At 41.3% G+C, this 17,146-nt stretch overlaps 1 protein-coding gene across 4 annotated transcripts in view; it reads right to left on the bottom strand.

The window, feature by feature from the left end:
• Nucleotides 1–17,146, bottom strand: part of MAGI2 (membrane associated guanylate kinase, WW and PDZ domain containing 2) — a gene marked incomplete at both ends in the record, with an annotated part of 1,136,641 nt that overhangs the window by 112,072 nt on the left and 1,007,423 nt on the right. For all 4 annotated transcript variants that reach the window (XM_084230806.1, XM_084230807.1, XM_084230808.1 and 1 more), the window contains 2 exons: nucleotides 5,697–5,945; nucleotides 12,734–12,926. In XM_084230806.1, the coding sequence (XP_084086932.1) occupies nucleotides 5,697–5,945; nucleotides 12,734–12,926 (442 nt within the window). The remainder of the gene's footprint in view (nucleotides 1–5,696; nucleotides 5,946–12,733; nucleotides 12,927–17,146) is intronic.

Here is a 17,146-nt window from a genome sequence, read left to right as displayed (position 1 = left end):
TGGACAGCCTCCTGAGGGTGGTGCCCCCTGAGGAGGTTGCCTCTTGTTTCCAGTAGCCTTATTCCTCTTACCTCAGTGTATTATATAAACACTATCATTTCACAAGTGTGCCATGAAGTGGAAAAGGGAAGGAAACGCTGTTTTAAATTGCCTTAAAAGGTGAGCTGGTTTAGCGCATTTAAGTGCTTATTTCAGAACATTTCTTGACAGAGGTTGAGATGGACAAGAGAAAGAACAGTGTTGGGAGACACCTTCAAAACATAATAAGACAAAAGCCACAAAGCTTTAAGAAAATAGCTTAAGCCAATGAGAAGTATTTTCCAGGTCTCAACCTTAACTGAGGCTTCTTACACACAGAGAAAACTAACCTAACACCTTATTTTCCACACTAATTCATAGCAAAATATAAGTTAGAGCTGCAAGAGTCCCTGAAGATGATCTTCCCTTAGTTGTATATAAAGGCTCAAGGGACACTGTAGCTAGTGGATTAGCTGGAGTGAGATATGGGTTTGTATTTTTCATTTAATTTAAATCTCCTTGTATTGGAGCGAGACTATAAAACCTTAGTTATTGGTTTTAACTTGTGCCTCCATTAAGATCAAATGACTATTCAGTGGCTGCGTGGTTGATGGGGTGAGTTTTGGTGGGAAAAATTGCTTCAGTTTTATGTTAAGGGGACTATGCTTTAAAATGACATAACAGCCCCATTAGCTAAGCTTTTGAATCTCTGGAAGAAATTTAAAACTCAGCCTATATATAGACATCATCATGGACTTTGAGAAAGTCTTCAGGGCATTTTGCCAAAGACAACCAACTCCTTCCTAGAACATGGAATTGCAGCAGGCCTCAGGGAAATCAACAAATGACCAAGTCCCTACTCTAACCTATGCCAAAGAAAGTACACACAGAGAATCAAAGATTTTCAGCACTGGTAGTAAGTGAGGGGAAGATTACTGAGAAGCCAGCAGCTCACTGACCAGTGATGTGCTCGCACTAAAGACACAGTCTTGCAATCAAGTCAGAACTGGTGGGAGGGAGGGCAGGCGGGAGGGAGGGCTGAGGTGATTGCTCCCCTACCTTGATTGCAGCTCTGGCTGCTGTCCTGAATATGGTCTACCTTGCAGTTTGTTATGAGCCTGCATCTAAGTTTATAGATTTCTGCAGCAGGCTGCTGCCTCCACCACTGATGTCCAAGCTGCCCATGTGCCTCAACCCTATAAATTCCAACATAACTTTCCCTATAAATTAGATAAAAGTAGGAAGCTAAGGATGACTTTCATTTCATCACTTGTACCGAAGCCCTTCTTGGAAACTCTTGGTGGGGAAAACAGGTTTGGAGGCAAGAGAGGATTTTACAATTTTACAATAAAACCTGGAAACTTGGATATCAGGACTCAGCCATGAGCTGGGAAGGCCCAAAGATAACCTGTCACAGGCCTCCCTGCACCTGGCCTCTGTGGCATTTTTAAGTGTGAGTATCTGATCCACCTGTAGTCACGGGCACCTGAGTTGTCTTTATGCTGTGTATACAGACCTCAGCGAGATTGACAACAGTTAGTCACTAGCAGAAAATACCGTGAATTTCCCCCATGTGCCAAGATATCCAGTTTTGAAAAAACTTATATTACTTTCAATCTTGTATGTTTATCAACAATAAAACAATGAATTTCTTTGTATATGAGTCTTTGAATCTCTTAAAGATTTTAACATTTAATTGCCTGTTATACTTTAGGTTTATCCTAGACTCTGGTCTGGAAAACACTTTGCTTTCCCTTGGGGCTTATTTAAGGTTTGAAGAAAAATAGTTAATACTTTTGATAATGGAACAAAAATGTCTAGGAAGCTTGCCTATTTTCACTTTAAATGAAGAGGGCTATTTCTGCACCTCAGAAGACTTCTAACATCTCCTAAGCAATAGTTGGTTTCCACGGTCACTGGCTTTGGAAAAAAGCTGTGTGCTCCCTAATCACATTAATATGAATTAATTAATCCTCCCCTCTTGGGGGGATTTAATAGTTTGAAATAACATGTGAGGGTTTGGCCAAGCATTACTAAAAGTCAGGCAATAATTAAACCAGGAATCTCATGTCCTCAGTTCTCAATTAGTGAACCATTTGGCACCCCTGGAAAAGTTGTTGCCAGAGGTGAAAGCAGCTACGGAGGATAACTCTCTAAACTTCTATGGAGCAGTCTACATTTGGGTTCTCCATTTAGCCTTCCTGCTCTGGGATATTCAATAGAGAAATGATGATTGCAGGGAGATTCTAAAAGGCACAATTTCAATTCTGAATTGTGATGTTTTGCGAGTTTTCTGCCTCATTTGCTAGTGAATTTTTAGGAGACTTTCAGCCTGAACCCTCAGCAAAGGCACATTCATTTGGAGGGACCTGGTTACGCTGCTCTAACAGTTCCGGTGGCTGACCCAGCCTGTGTGTGTGCATGCGTGCATGTGTGCATGAGGAAGACTGTTCCCAGAGGGTCAGCCTGTGAGGAGGAAGAACTGACCCTCAGAGGTGCTCATCTGCTGCTCAGAGTTAGCTGCTCTGGGTGAGTGCAGGTGCTAAAGGCTGCCAAACTGGCAACCAATGTGAAATCTGCACTAAGAAAAGCAACTGAGGATCTGGAAGGATATCTCCAGAGGGCTGGTGCTTCGGCCAGCAGTTATGTGTATTTAGTGCATACTTGAGTCAGTGCCATCCTCCATGCGTCCATGTACTAAATGTACTAATACCCCCAAGGCATAACGTATTAAAATTATCTTCTTTTTATGTTCAACATCACTTGTAATCAGGGAAATGCAAATCAAAACTACCATGAGATACCATCTTACACCAGTGAGAATGGCACATATTAAAAAAACTAGCAACAACAAATGTTGGCGAGGGTGTGTAGAAAAAGGAACTCTCCTGCACTGTTGGTGGGAGTGCAAACTGGTCCAACCACTATGGAGAGCTGTGTGGAGATTTCTGGACCTACTAAACATAGAGCTTCCATATGATCCAGCAATTCCACTCCTAGGTATTTACCCAAAGGACACAGAAACATCAATTCCAAAGAGCACCTGCACCCCTATGTTTATAGCAGCACTGTTTACAATAGCTAAGCTTTGGAAACAGCCCAAATGCCCAAAAATAGATGACTGGATCAAGAAGATGTGGTACATATACACCATGGAATATTACTCAGCATTCAAAAAAGATAAACACATGCAATTTGCAGCAACATGGATGGCGCTGGAAGGGATCGTGCTCAGCGAAGTAAGCCAAAAAGAAAAAGAAAAATACCGGATGGTCTCACTCATAGCAGGAATCTAGAAAACTTAAATAAGGGACCAGGAAAATGAATAACTATAAGAAAGTGAAAATCAAAATCAACAAAAAACTATGAACCAGAGACACTTTTTGGGGGGTGGGGGGCGGGAGGGGAGGGATTGGGGTCAGAATGGGGGGGTTGCAATTGTATGGGGAATATAAAAATAAAATTTATTATAAAAAAATTATCTTCTTTTTATCAACAAGGATACTGAGGCCCAAAGACATCTTGTAACTTCAAGCTCACACAGCTAGAAAAGGAGGGAGCCAATTTTCCAACAGGCAGTATAATTGGAGCCCCGGGCTGTTAACCCTGCCTCTCCTACACCTATTCGTGACAGTCACCTACCAAAAACTGGCCAGCACTCTGCGGGCCAATGAAAAGGCTTCAGTGACCATGAGGAAAACCACCACTGTGTTCAAGATCCTTGAGTTTCAACCAAGTCACCAAGAGAAAAATAGTACAAGCCCTGGGAATGATCATGGTGCTGGAGGACCTGAGTGTCACCTCCTGCAGCTTCACAGAACCAACCACCCTTGATAGTCTGAGGATGGACATGTGGCCTGGGGAGGGTTCTCTGCCATGCACGAGATAGCAGTGCTTCTATTCACAATTAGAATTCAACATTATTACAGAAATTTACTATGAAATAGAGTCACATCCAGGAGCTTTTAGGTGCATGCTGCAAATTATATGCTGTAAACACTATATGCCATCAGCATAATAGCTGCTTTCCCTACAGAGCATGGGGCAATCTGCTTCCCCAACTCCTTAAAATGAGAAGAAATAAATTTGTGAGTGCAGAAGCCAGGAAGCACCATGAGCTTTAGAATACATCTCTACTCTTCAAGGTGATGTAAAACAATCCATTTTGAAAATGGTTAGGATTATTCTTTTCTGGCCAGTCTAATGTCACTTGGCAAGAAAAAAAAAATCGCATGTTAATTGTAAGCATTTGTATCTGTTGTTTTCCAAATCTACCTATCCATGGATTTTATTTGTAATAGTAGCCTTTCTCAGTCTCTTTCGCTTTCTCTCTCACATACTTCCCGTCTAGCAATAATGCTGTCAAACTTCAAATAAAATTGAGACCTTAAATATATGCTTAACACTTTCCTTGTCATAGTATACTTTTTATTTTCATTCTAGCCCCTTACGTATCCTGCCCCAATAAACAAGTTGAATGATTGGAAGAGCTACAAAAGCTCTCTGTGAACATTCTCCCCAAGTGTAAATTACTGGAAGGCTGTTTATATAATTCATGAAAATTTTCAGTCTTGTGTCCTTTTAATCTTGGGGAATCTATCGAACTGTCAGAGTCCTGCTTTTACTCTATGCTTAAAGACTGGATTTATTTCTTCAGCTTATCGTGACAGAAAAGAGAAATGAAATTGTACTTTCAGATGCATGTAATTTAGCTTCTACACATATTCACTGAGTCTTAACACTTCTATAGTTTTCATTCTTGAATTTGTCAAAGCTAGAGCTCAACAGGACAATTCTATCCATTTAGTTCTGGTGGTGTTTTGATAGCATTAACTTTTATCATGGAAAGTTCTTATTCATTCTCAATAACTTGATTTTGAGTATTGTTTGACATCCCTCTCGTCCAGGTACTAGAAATGACTGCAATTTATATGAATTTTAGGACCACCACATGAATCAATTCTTTTTGTCCCTCTTAATACGCTCTATGCCACCAAGGAAGCCTGAGAGTCTACAAAGATGCCTGCTTCTAGAGCAGAAACCTGACCTCTGACTCACAGACCTTAGAGCTGAAGAAACCCAGAAGGTGAATTTACAGCTCCCTCTCTTCTCGGCAACTATCCCAGGAGAAGTCGCTGTATCTCTCAGCCCACAAGGCTATTGGCCTCCTACCTATGTCCAGTGTGTCCACTCTTGCTTTCTTCCCCCCTCTTTCACTTTCCCAAGCAGCTGGGCCCATCTTTAAAATATAAATCATGTTTCCTTCCACTGCTTGAAACCCTCCATGGTCCCATGCGGATGGCTGTGATCCAGCCTTCTCACAGGCTTTGGAAGCCCTTTATGTCCTGGCTCCCGACTAGTTTGATGTCTTTTTAATGTGCGGCTCTCCCTTCTCATTGTCCTTTCCTTACACCAACACTCCCATACCACTGTTTTATTTTCTCCCTAGTTTCAAAAGAAGAGCTTTGATGGGGGTTGGGAGTTGGGGGGACTCCAAGGTGTGGTCTGGCATTCTTCCTGAGCCAAAACTTAAAGATGCCTTATTTGGGCCAACAGCCCGCAATGGTCAGGCTCTCCAGGATGATACAACAATTCTCTGATCTGCTTGTCCAGTGCCCCTACTACCAGAACAGATAAAAACAAGACTTTTCTTCAAGGCAGGTAAAATAGTCACTTACTGATGGTGGATCCGGACTCAGGCCTGTTCAGTGAGCTGATGATGACAAAGCCGAAGCCTTCATTCTCTTTGCGGTGAATGACCACATCGCTGGTCTGCAGGCTGTGGGAGGCGAAGCCTTCGGGGGGCGAGGCATTGCTACTGGGGGCAGCGTGGTTGCTGTTGCTGTACGTTGCGTAGTCACTGCGTGGAGAGCTGTGGTGGGTTGATACGGAGCCTGGACTCCTCCCATTTTCTGGGCAGGGCTCCCCTGGAACACATCACCACAGACACTGAGTTATTTTACAAGGGTCTTGATGACTGCCTCCTGAGTCCGAGGCACCCTTCTAGATATTGGCATTGTCACAAGACTGGTTGATGGGCTTCTATTCCCACCAGATATGTTAACTGTGGGATTCCCCCCGCCTCAGCATCCCCCACACCAAAAGATAAGGTCCCTGTTCTACCCTTGATAGCAAAAAAGGCTAAAACGCTTTATCAGCTTCATCTCTGCTGCTTCTTGTTTGCATCTTCCTCTTGTGTCGAAACCCTTAGGACAATGTTCAGTTTTAGATATCAAACATCTTAGTTGCTGAATAGCTGAATTAAGGAGATCAAACAAGTGGGCAGAACCCAAAACTCTGGTTGCGTAAGAATTACTTAATACTGGCCTTTAGGGTCTACCCAGCTTTTTCAGAAAACTTAGGGAAGACTGGGCACAGGAATCTGGATTTGGTTTCAAGGCCACACTTGGAGAAATGTAGCTTTGGGAAATAATGCAAGGGAGGCTGACAACCCAGGAAATGGCCACGTAAAGTGTACTATCTTAATTTTCTAAAGTCTTTTTTTTTACTTCATTTTGGGATATTCTGTTGATGTAGAGCGTTAATTCACTTCATGCAAATGGGCAACCTACTTTATAAAGTAGTTTGCTCATTCTAGGATCAAGTCTAAAGGTGAGATCAGGCTAAGGACTGATGAATTTCGAATCTCTATGGGAGGTGTTGGGAGTTTGCTCGTTTACATTCTGTATTATTACAACATACATTATCAACCAAGCCAAGCCAACACTTCCCTGAGAAAGCTAGCATATTTACGGGGAAAATGATAGAAAGTTGGCAGTCAAGGGCAGCTAGCTTTTAAAATGAAAGTTGGTCTGTCATCCAGAAAGAATTTTGTCATTTTAATTTAATATCTAGGTTTTATTATTCTGATTAAAGGAACTGAAGCAGGCACCTAGAATGCTGTAATTAGAAATAGGAATGTTTCATCTCCAACTTATAATTTGATTAGTGTACTCGAAAGATGTTTATGGAACAGAGGAATAATAAGATGGAAAACAGTAGTAATTAATGACTCCTTTTTGGATCTGTAGCTGTGGTTTTCTATTTAGAACTGTGGAAGGTGTCTCATATGGCAAGTTAAAAATAATTAGCAAAAGCCAATGAAGACTTTTACTTTATTAGCTGCAATCCCATTTTGAAATGAAAAAGTCGGGGAGAAGGAACACAGACTACAAGAGAGATATGATATGGTGATACGTCAAGGAGAAGAAGCTGTGTTTATTCCTACATTCAGATTAAAAAATGACCTTACCAAAATGTAGTGCTTTTTTGTTTGTAATTACCAAGTGAGTAAGCCCCAGACTGCTGCTTATTGTCATTGGATCCATTTGCTTTTTCTTTAAGATTTAATCAGTTAGTTTTAATAAAAGAAAGCAAATGATGTCTTTCATCTGTAAGACTGAGGTCATGAAGGAATAAAATGCCAGTGTCAAGGCCTTTCCCACTTTTCTACCAGAATTTAAAACTATCTGTAAAATGGACATTTCTCATTAGAAAACATCATCCAAAAACAAACTGTTATTGTCTTGATGAAGCACGTGTCCTTTATCACTCCTTGTGCAAGTTGGAAAAAAAAAAAAAAGATTAGAGGTAGTTAGGAAGAAGAAAAACAATCATTATACTGCAACATTAAATCAAAAATCTCCCTGAGTTATTGGGCCAAATCAATAACTAAATGTCATAGGCTGTGACAAGAGAGATTTCATTTTCTGGTTGTCATATTTTAGGGGCTGGGAGCTGGGATTATCAGTAAAGCCACCACAAAGAAAAATTATCTGTCTTTGCAGTAAATGACTGGGAGTGGCTGTGCCACAGGTTCTAGAGGGAGAAAGAAAATCATTGGCAAAGTCACCGTGAGTGGTCCCTGGGTAAGTGAAAGAGTGAGACACATTAGGATACTTTTCTGCTGCTTTTAGACTTCTCTTTCAACCTACAAGAAAGTTTATTTTTAATAACATGAGCACATTTAAAATTAGACTTCGGAAGACTTCCAATGATTGACTTTGAGGGATAGAATTGTCTCCACATTATTTTTCCACTCTGTTGGCTCTAGATCCAAATGAAAATATCTTCTCTCCAAAAACCCATCCTGGGTATGAAAAGTGTTGCTTTAGAATAATACTAAAAAGTCATAAAGTGACTAAATACCACGTGCAGCTTAAAAAACCCCCTAACTTTCAGGATTCCTGACTCATCCTTATGGCTCACATGCAGATGGGTGGCGTAGAGAATTCACTCAGTATCTACTCAGGTCAAATAATTAGTTTTTATTAGGTTAAGCTTCTGTCTTGTCCCTACCAATGATATTAGAAGTCATTACTGGGTTGAGCAGGAGATGGTCTTCTTTTGTGAAGGCAGGAGTCCCTGATAAAGATTCAGGTAAGATGCTTTCAAGGAGAATAGTCAAACACTGGCCAGGGGCTACTCCTAGCTACAGATCAATTTATTATTCCTGCAGAGTGATGGCCTATAAACTTGGTTAAAATAAATTGCCAATTTTTTTACATGGGCCGATTTTATAGGAATATGGATTTCTTGTTTCTCTTGAAATATCTGGTAATGATCCATTAGACCTGTGCAGTGGTTATTCCCCTGACTAGTTTGTCACTACTACAGTTGTCACCACTCCCCAAATACCTCTTGCAAATTCTTGATTTACTTATTTGCCCATTGAGTGAGGTGTATACAGCGCCAACAGGAGCTTGTTCGCCCAGTCCACATTTCCCTTCTAGACCACACTGGGTATTACGACTCCTGGATTCTGTAACTGGACAGATCTTGTCTGCTTCCAGGTAGTGCCTCAGCCTGCTCTCAGGACTCTCCCAGAATGATGATGGGACCGAGATGCACACCTCTTGTCTGGAAGCACAGCCGAGATGATGAATTATGTTTGTGGATGGAGTTTGGATCTGAAGGCTGGAGCCCACATGATGTGCGCAGGGGCTTTCACAGTGGCTGGTGGAGCAGTGGGGAGCCCCAGAGGCTGTGGCCTGTGAATGTTCAGGGCTGGCCTACTTGGAGGTATTTATTTTGTATACTCCTGGTTTTATACTCAAGATTTTATTCCTCAAGGCAGACAACGTATTTAAGTAGCTGATGTGCTCATTGATAAAAAACAAGCGGGGAGGCGTTTAGAACTCACAAAAATTATAGTAACAGGCATGCCAGGAAATCTATTAGAACTCTCAACAGTGGCTAAATTTTTCACCCAGCTACCAAGAAAACCTTCCCTTCATTGGCATTAAGCCAAGACTTAAACTTTCTGTAGGTGTTAGAGGAAAGATGCTGATAGCATTGAGATTGATTTTCACATATTTCGATTAAGTCATAAAACTCACATCATTCTATATTTATACTTTAGGAAATTCCTCAGAGACACCCTTCTCTCAGATAAATAATATTTATTCAAAATAATGTGCCATTAGGTTGCATAGCTCAAAGCTGAACTGCTAAACATATAAATATTTACACTTTCAGCGTAGTAATTGAAGCCACTCTTATACTACCCTTGGGAAAAACAGCTAATATTGGGACTGGTGGCACAAACAAGATATCTCTCCAAACTAGTTGAAGGTATAAGATCTGCACTAAAATTATCTAGTAAATAAAATTGGATGCATTATTGGATGTTTTCTGCCTTTACCCTGTAATTTTCAGTTTGAGGTTCTCTATTGCCTAATTGAAAAATTTGCCTTTCCGTGGTTTGTGTGTACACATTTTAAAATATTGCATTATTTGGGGCAGGTATTTGTGTTTATTTTAAATTTTGCCCACTGTAATTAACCTTCTGCAGCTCTCATCAGGGGAGTGTTTTCCTCTTGAGCATCAACTAGGAAGCCAGAGCTCGATGCCCTGTGAGGTGGGCCAGGTATTTGTAGAAAGTGGAACAAGCAAAAGGTGGAGGGTATGCTGTCTTGACCTCCTTCTTCCTGGATCTTTCTCTGCAACGTTGCTCCCTGGTGCATGTAGGTGGCACCTACATGCCTCTCTGTTCATCTCCTGTCTTTTCACAAGCTCATTGCTCATGTTCCTTCAGCTTTGAACCATCTCCTCATCAGGAAGGTTAATACCTCCCACTGTCATTGCTTAGGAAAGTGTAGTAATGACAATGACCCTTGAAGAGACATCTCCACTGCCATATCCAGTGGCAGCTGTCCCTTCTCACTGCTGGGGAAATGGCAGCTATCAAGCTCTCTTCCTCTGCCCTAAAACAAATCTATTCCATCTTTTTCTAGGCGTTGACTTTACTATCAAAGTATCCTCTGCTGAACTTAATCATTTTCAGCACTGATGAAGCTTTCAAGGAAGAGTGGGCTGAATTAACTTGGAAACTCTCCTGGTGGGAATGAGCCGTCCGCAGCAGAACATTTTCAAAAATTAAACATACTTGAAATGCACTCAAAAGCCTAACTTAGGAAAGTTGGTAAGAACAGCAGCAAAAAGCATCTTCACAGAAGTCACATGACCCACAAATTGCAAGAATACATTTCTGCAGCATTTGGCATACACTCCAATAGCTTGGGTTGATTAGGACAAAATTTAATTTGCAGTAATCAGCTGGTGGCAAGGGGAGCATGAAATTATGTTGGTGCATTGGTTTTGCACTTTGTGTGGTATTTTCTTGTAAATCAGGTATCTTTTAAATTTATCTTTGGGTTACAGAACATATAGCACGGCAAACTTTTTATTAAAAATCACTCTGCAGGAAGAGTGACAGTTAAATGTTAACCAAGCAAACACTGTCTTCTTCTTGGCGTCTCGCCCAAGAATAAGGCATAATTCAAGGTATTTTACTTCTTTGGGTCAAGTGCCATGAGCTTCTGAAGATGAAAGGCATCTCTAAGCAAAACCTCTGTAGCAAACTACACATATATACATATATACATACACACAGGTATATGTATATATGTATATATGTATACATGTATATGTATATATCTATAGCATACATTGGTGAGGGCTGACAATTCTTCTGACTTGCCCTTTTAAGTGACTGTCCTTGCTTCTCAGTCTAGTTTCTAGGAGAGTCAAGTAGAAAACAGAGTTTTAGTTCTACTAATAACCTTATCCTTGCTGCTTATGCTGGTAGCCCATTTTTAAAAAAATTCAAATGCATTATAGCACATGGAATACTCCTTAATTTATGGAGTGACATTTGTTAAAGGTTGGTCTAAAGTCTTCTAGTTCACTGGGGATGGCGGTGCTGGTGTGCGGAGGTGGACTAAAAGTGGCATCAAGAAACAAGTCCTTTCTGGGGAGTTAAGTCTGTGCATCTTCACGACTCACTACAGGTCAAGCTATTGAATCTCTGGATTCAGCTTCCTCATCAGCCACACGAGAAGGCTCATATTGGTAAGTGTGGGTCTGCTAAACTTAAGCAGCCTGTTTGGCTACCATTATGGTTACCTACAGTTCTGCATTCCTATACAAGGTTAGAACTGCCCTTCAGAACTCATGTAGCTGATGCTGTATGATTAGTTTATCAATAAAAACGGCCAGGATCTTGCTTTCAAGCAGTATACTGCATTATGTAGACTGCTCCATGGCTCCCGTTTCTTTATCAGTGTGGGGTTGCCCAATGCAACAGCTATGGTTGCTCCAGATTCCAGCATCAATCACTCAGTATGAGGAGCAGACAAGAGGCCGAACAGAGAGGCCAGCAAAACATTGCTCGTGCTGCTCCTCCTGTGAGTCACATGGCAAAGCACAGGTGACTTGGGACTTTATCCCCAACATGATTGAAGGGGCCAGGTTATAAAACACAGTGTGATGTTTGTGATAGACACATACCTTAGAATTGCAAATCTTTTCTTGAGGGTTGAGATGGTGAAGGGAGATGTATTGAATGAGGGCTAACTTTTGAATAGTATGTTTTAGGTGGATTCTTTTATGAAGCTGGGGAATAACAGCTTCTAATTTATCTATTTTATAAGTTTGCAGTTCTGACTTGTGTGTTTTCAGTGATGAGCAACTGTATTTCTCTAAATTAGGGTAATAGCTTTTATCGTTGTTATCATTCATTGTTACTTTTCTATCTTAGTTGCCTTATTATGGTATCAAAATGCAGTGGTTTTTGGTTTGTAAACACAATGGCAAACATTTTCAAAAGTCATATTTTTCACTACTCCACTGGTCTTACAAACAGTATGCACAAACAACAAAGCACATACCTATTTTAAATTAGCCCAGGCATTGCTAGAAAATTTTAATGACTATGTTGAAAATACAGGACTGACAGACTGCTTGGAATTGTGCAGTGGGGTGAGAATCTGCACTTTTAAAATCATGGTTACCTTTGGAGTATCTAGGTAGGTCTTTCCCTTCAGATCATATAAAAACTGATTAAAATTTTTGTTTCAGGGCCTCCCTGGTGGAGCAGCGGTTGGGCGCAGGGTTGCGAGGCTGCCCGCAGACTCTGCAGCGCTGGTTCGATCCCCGGCTGCTCCCCGGCCACCAGAGGAGGGTCCCACATGGCGCAGACCTCTCCTGCCGCCCACTGCTCCCCTCAGCAGTGTACTTCGGTCTTTCTGCCTGCTCTGCTCCCCGCTCTGGCGAATTCGCTCACCCTCCCGCGCTTCTGACTGTACCCAGTGCTTGTATAAATAAATAAAAACAAATCTTTAAAAAAAAAATTGTTTCAACTGGCCTTATTATGTCTTACAAAAGCATCTTAACCACCGGACCCCTAAATCTTGCTACTGACGGAGCTACAAACCTCCACATAGCACCTTTCTTCTCACAGTGAGGTTGACCTGCCCGTTCCGGGCCGCGTGGTGCATAAGGTCGATGACGTAGCGGTGGGTCTTGCCAGCCACGGGAATCCCGTCCACATACACGAGTTCGTCACCCGGGTGCAGGCGGCCGTCCCTGTCGGCGGAGCCCATGGCGATGACCGCGCCAATCAGAATCTAAAGAAACAGCGAGAAGAACATTTACATTTCAAACCTTTTTTCTTTAGATGCAGGTGTGTTAAATGGTGAAAGATTTTACTCCCACATTCTATCCCTTGTTTTAAGGCTGAGCATGAACCTGAAAAATGAAAAAGAGGCAGGAGAGATGCTCTTGCAACTCTTCCAGGTTGCTAATTTCTTTTAGAGGAAGGTATGTTTTGAACTTCATGCTGGCGGCCATGAAGCAGGAGGGACATGTGCTACCTGGCTCATCCATCATAACTCTTAAGGGATAGTCTGACCTCAATCTGATGTTCATTGGCCACTGTTTTTGGGCTCTGAATTTAAATAAGTTGGGAACTGAATCCTGACCCTATTTGTGTGGCCTTGAATATGGCTTCTTAACCTCTGTGAACTCCAGTTTCTTCACCTGTAAAATGGGGAAATAAGATAATGGGATCTACTTTATGGAGCTGCTGAGATCACTGAATGAAATAATGCAGGTGAAGCATCTAACTTTGTTCATGACACATGGTGAACACTCAAAAATGTCGGGGGGAAACTGCCTGTTGCACATTATTAAATGCTGACAAAGGTGCAAAGGTTTTTGTTCTTGTTTGTTTTGAAAGGCTGGAGGTCAGGGGAAAACAAAACAAAGCATAACTCAAAGCTGGCTTTTTCTGTTAGCTGACTTACTTAAATCATCTTAGTCAAATCTTTAGATTTCTGTTGCAGTCCTTTGAATACTTGCAAAGAGTGGTGTCCTTTGCACAAAGTGTACTCCCACTTGTGCCTGAACCCCAAATGCTTCTGGTGTGTAGGTGGCTACCATACCAGGAAATGAGGAGGTACACATCTGGGAAATGTGTGTTGTTAGAATTCTCTCTACCAGGGATGGTGATGAAAGGCATGACATACAGTTTCCCATTTCTCAACAGAAACACTCAATTTAGTGTCCATTAGCAAGGTTCTTTCTTTCTCAAAGGAAAGAAAATAGCTGCACAGCATCTAAAGACAGAGGTTACCACTAGCCTAATACTGCAGAGGTTATATTCTAGGTTTTATTTTAAATCTTTATAAAACGATTCCTTTCTTGTAGATTGGTCTCCTTCAGGCAGAATCATTTTTGTCAAGTCCCAGATCTGTAGATTACAGTTAATTTGCTGAGTTGCTCTGCCGTGACCTGCAGGCTTGCATGTCTTCAGACTCGCCATATTTACCATATGATTTCCTCATACTTGGTCACACTGCTCAGAGGCAACCACACTTGAATGTCTCAGACTTCTCAAGTATAAGCAAAATACAAACTGAAAGGTTTTTTCTTCCCTGAGGACTTCACCACCTTGACCCACCGAATAGTTCTCTTTACCCACAAGAATGCAAATCCCCCTGAATACAGCTGCTTTCACCCTATTTCTGTGGGGTAGGGAAAAGATTTGCTACCATGTTGAATAGTAACGCTCTCACGAGTGATTCATTATTGCTACCCATGAGAGGCCTCACGTCTTCCTTCTTATAGTGCATGTCTTGCCCTGCAACCCTCCATGTCCATCTGCTAGCGTCCCGAGGCTGGGTATGCTTCAAACAGTCTCCATTTTCTCTTACTGTCATGCCAATCTGAATTATGAGGTTTTTTTTTTTTTTTTTTTTAAAGATGTCCCAATCTATTCTTCAAAAGGCTTGCCCCACTAAGGAGCACTTCAAAGATTTAGTACGTGGTTTGTGCAAAAGCCAGTTAAAATAAACGTTTCTGTTTCTCCACTACTCCATGAAAAGCTGCATTTATCTGGGATAGTGCAAAGAAAATGCTTCAACCTTTAAATTTTTTGTAATGCTATAATGGGAGAGATTATAGCTAGTTATAGAAAACAAAATGACTTGTGAACGTCTTGGCTGGTTAATTATCAACTTTAAGCTATAGTTCTGATTATAACCAATGAAAGTGAAGCAAAAAATAGGTTACAAGTGAGAAACTCACAGCTGCAATTGGGCCCACTACAAAAATAGTAAAAACAAAATTTCACACTGGAAAATTGCCATTCCATTCTTGCTAAGGAAAATGGCAAAGATATACAGATATTCTTCAAATTATCATCTGTGCTACTAGTTAAATATCATCCATTAAAGGAAAATTACAGTAAAAATCTGATTTTCTGTTGCATGGCAGTGACATGAAATAGTCATTCCACTAAGCAATTAATGTATCCAGCAAATATTCACTGATCCAGGAAACATTCAGGTGCTTAGAATCCACCAGTGAATAATAAACAAAAATCCCCGCCCTACAGAGAGCTTCCATTCCAGCAGTCAGACAAGAATAAATATCTACACCATGTTGTGGGCTAGCAGGCAAGTACTATGGGAAACACAGAGCAAGGGGCAGTGGTTGGGGGGTTGTGAGGCCTGTGACTGGGGTACTGTTAGATATAGTTAGTGCAGGCCTCATTGAGAAGTTGACATTTGAGCAAAGACTGAAGTTCACCTGATTTTTTTAAAAAGCATGAGCCTTTAGTCTTCAAGCTGATTTATTCTATCAAATCTCTTAACTTTGAAATAGTATATTCAGTTAATACTTCAGTTGACTCATCTATTCAATAGAATACTTCAGCTATTTCATACTCATTACATACACATATTAATATATAATTATATCATCCTCTACTTTGTTTCAAAAAAAGGTTTGCATGGCTGTTAAACAATTGAGCTGAGCATGTGACCTAGAGAAGCTTTGGAGCTGTCTGTCTACAAGCTATTATACCAGCTGCATTTACTCCATCCATCAGGAATTGCTGTCTTGGCTGCGAAGAGGCTGACCAGGGCTACTGCCACTGCTCCCAGCTCTAGGCCGCTGTTGTTCTTTAGCCTTTGAACATTTTGCACTTTGGTGTATTATATTTCACTGCTGACACAGAAACAGCTTTATGTGTCTCTTTATTCAGGAAAAAACCCCACAACATTTTTTTTTTCCCTCTTTAATTCAAATATACTCCTTATACTTGACACATTCTATTAGTCTATTTCCTGTCTGCCAACCTAACTGCAGGACTGAATAATCTATAATTCCTTCTTGCTATAAGTCATATTGGTTTTCCACCACATATATATATTCTCATGTTCACTTAACCTCTTAAGGACATGTCTCAGGATATCTGACCCTTTAGGACAGTAGTTTGCAAACTTCTGGGTGCATGTGAATCACTCAATGAACTTGTTAAAACACACAGTTCTGGACCCATCCCCCGGAATCTGATTCTGGAGGCCTAGGCAAAAACTGAGACTATGAATGTTTAACCGGGAGATGCTGCCTGCTTCTGGTTTGAAGATCATTCTTTGAGTAGCAGGACTCTGTTCTCTCTTGGTCACTTTCCAAATTCACTATAGGGGCTTTCCCTTGGGCGGCCTGGCCTGAGCTCCCTGACCCATCAATGACACTGGTCACTTTTCAGGTCTGATGAGAGACCATTCCTCGCCTGCATGGTCCGGGCCCCATGCCCCAGCAGACCACATTCTCCTTTGGTTCTCGCGGATCCTGCGCAACACTGGCCTTGACCCACTTATCACCTCCCTCTAGAGAGACCCTTTAGGCTCACTCTTTGTTTTTCACTGTTATTGGAGGAGTTATTTATCCTGCCCTATCACTTAGGTCTGGAAGGAAGAGCTTTATGGCAAACCAGGTACCTCCCTACCCCATGAATTACCAACCCACAACCTCATCTTCCCAGAAGCCTTCTTTAAAAAACAAAAGAATCAAGACAACATAACCTCACTTTATCTTACAGACTGGGCAGACCTGGGACAAAACAGAGTATTTGATATAAAATAACAGCAATTCATATTGAAGTGGCTGATATCTCAACAGCTGGGGGGGGGGGACAACCAATGCTGAAAAGAAAACAAAGATAAGTGAGAAACAAACAAAATCAAAAACACCTTGCCGGCCTTTAATTCTTTCTTGCACTATCTACCCCGGGAGATGTGATCTACAATAATTATAGCCCAGGACAACTTGACAATGTGGCAAGCAGATTTCAGGCTTTTTCCTTCTGAAAATCCTCCACAAGTTTGCACCAGACTCCTGTGCCAAGGAGCATGTCTATCATTATCTCTGTCTGTCTTTGAACAGTTTTCCTCCACATAGGCCTTTCTCCACTGCAGTGTTTTCCAAATCTTTCCTTCTCGATACCTTCCCATCTCTTGCAAGCTCACAGCTGGAAATGCCATTTTTGTTCCTTTCTGGC

Source organism: Talpa europaea, assembly GCF_964194135.1.
Source record: "Talpa europaea genome assembly, chromosome: 3".
Lineage (NCBI taxonomy): Eukaryota > Metazoa > Chordata > Mammalia > Eulipotyphla > Talpidae > Talpa > Talpa europaea.
The sequence above is the reverse complement of the archived record's forward strand: the minus strand, read 5'-3'. Positions and strand labels throughout refer to the sequence as shown.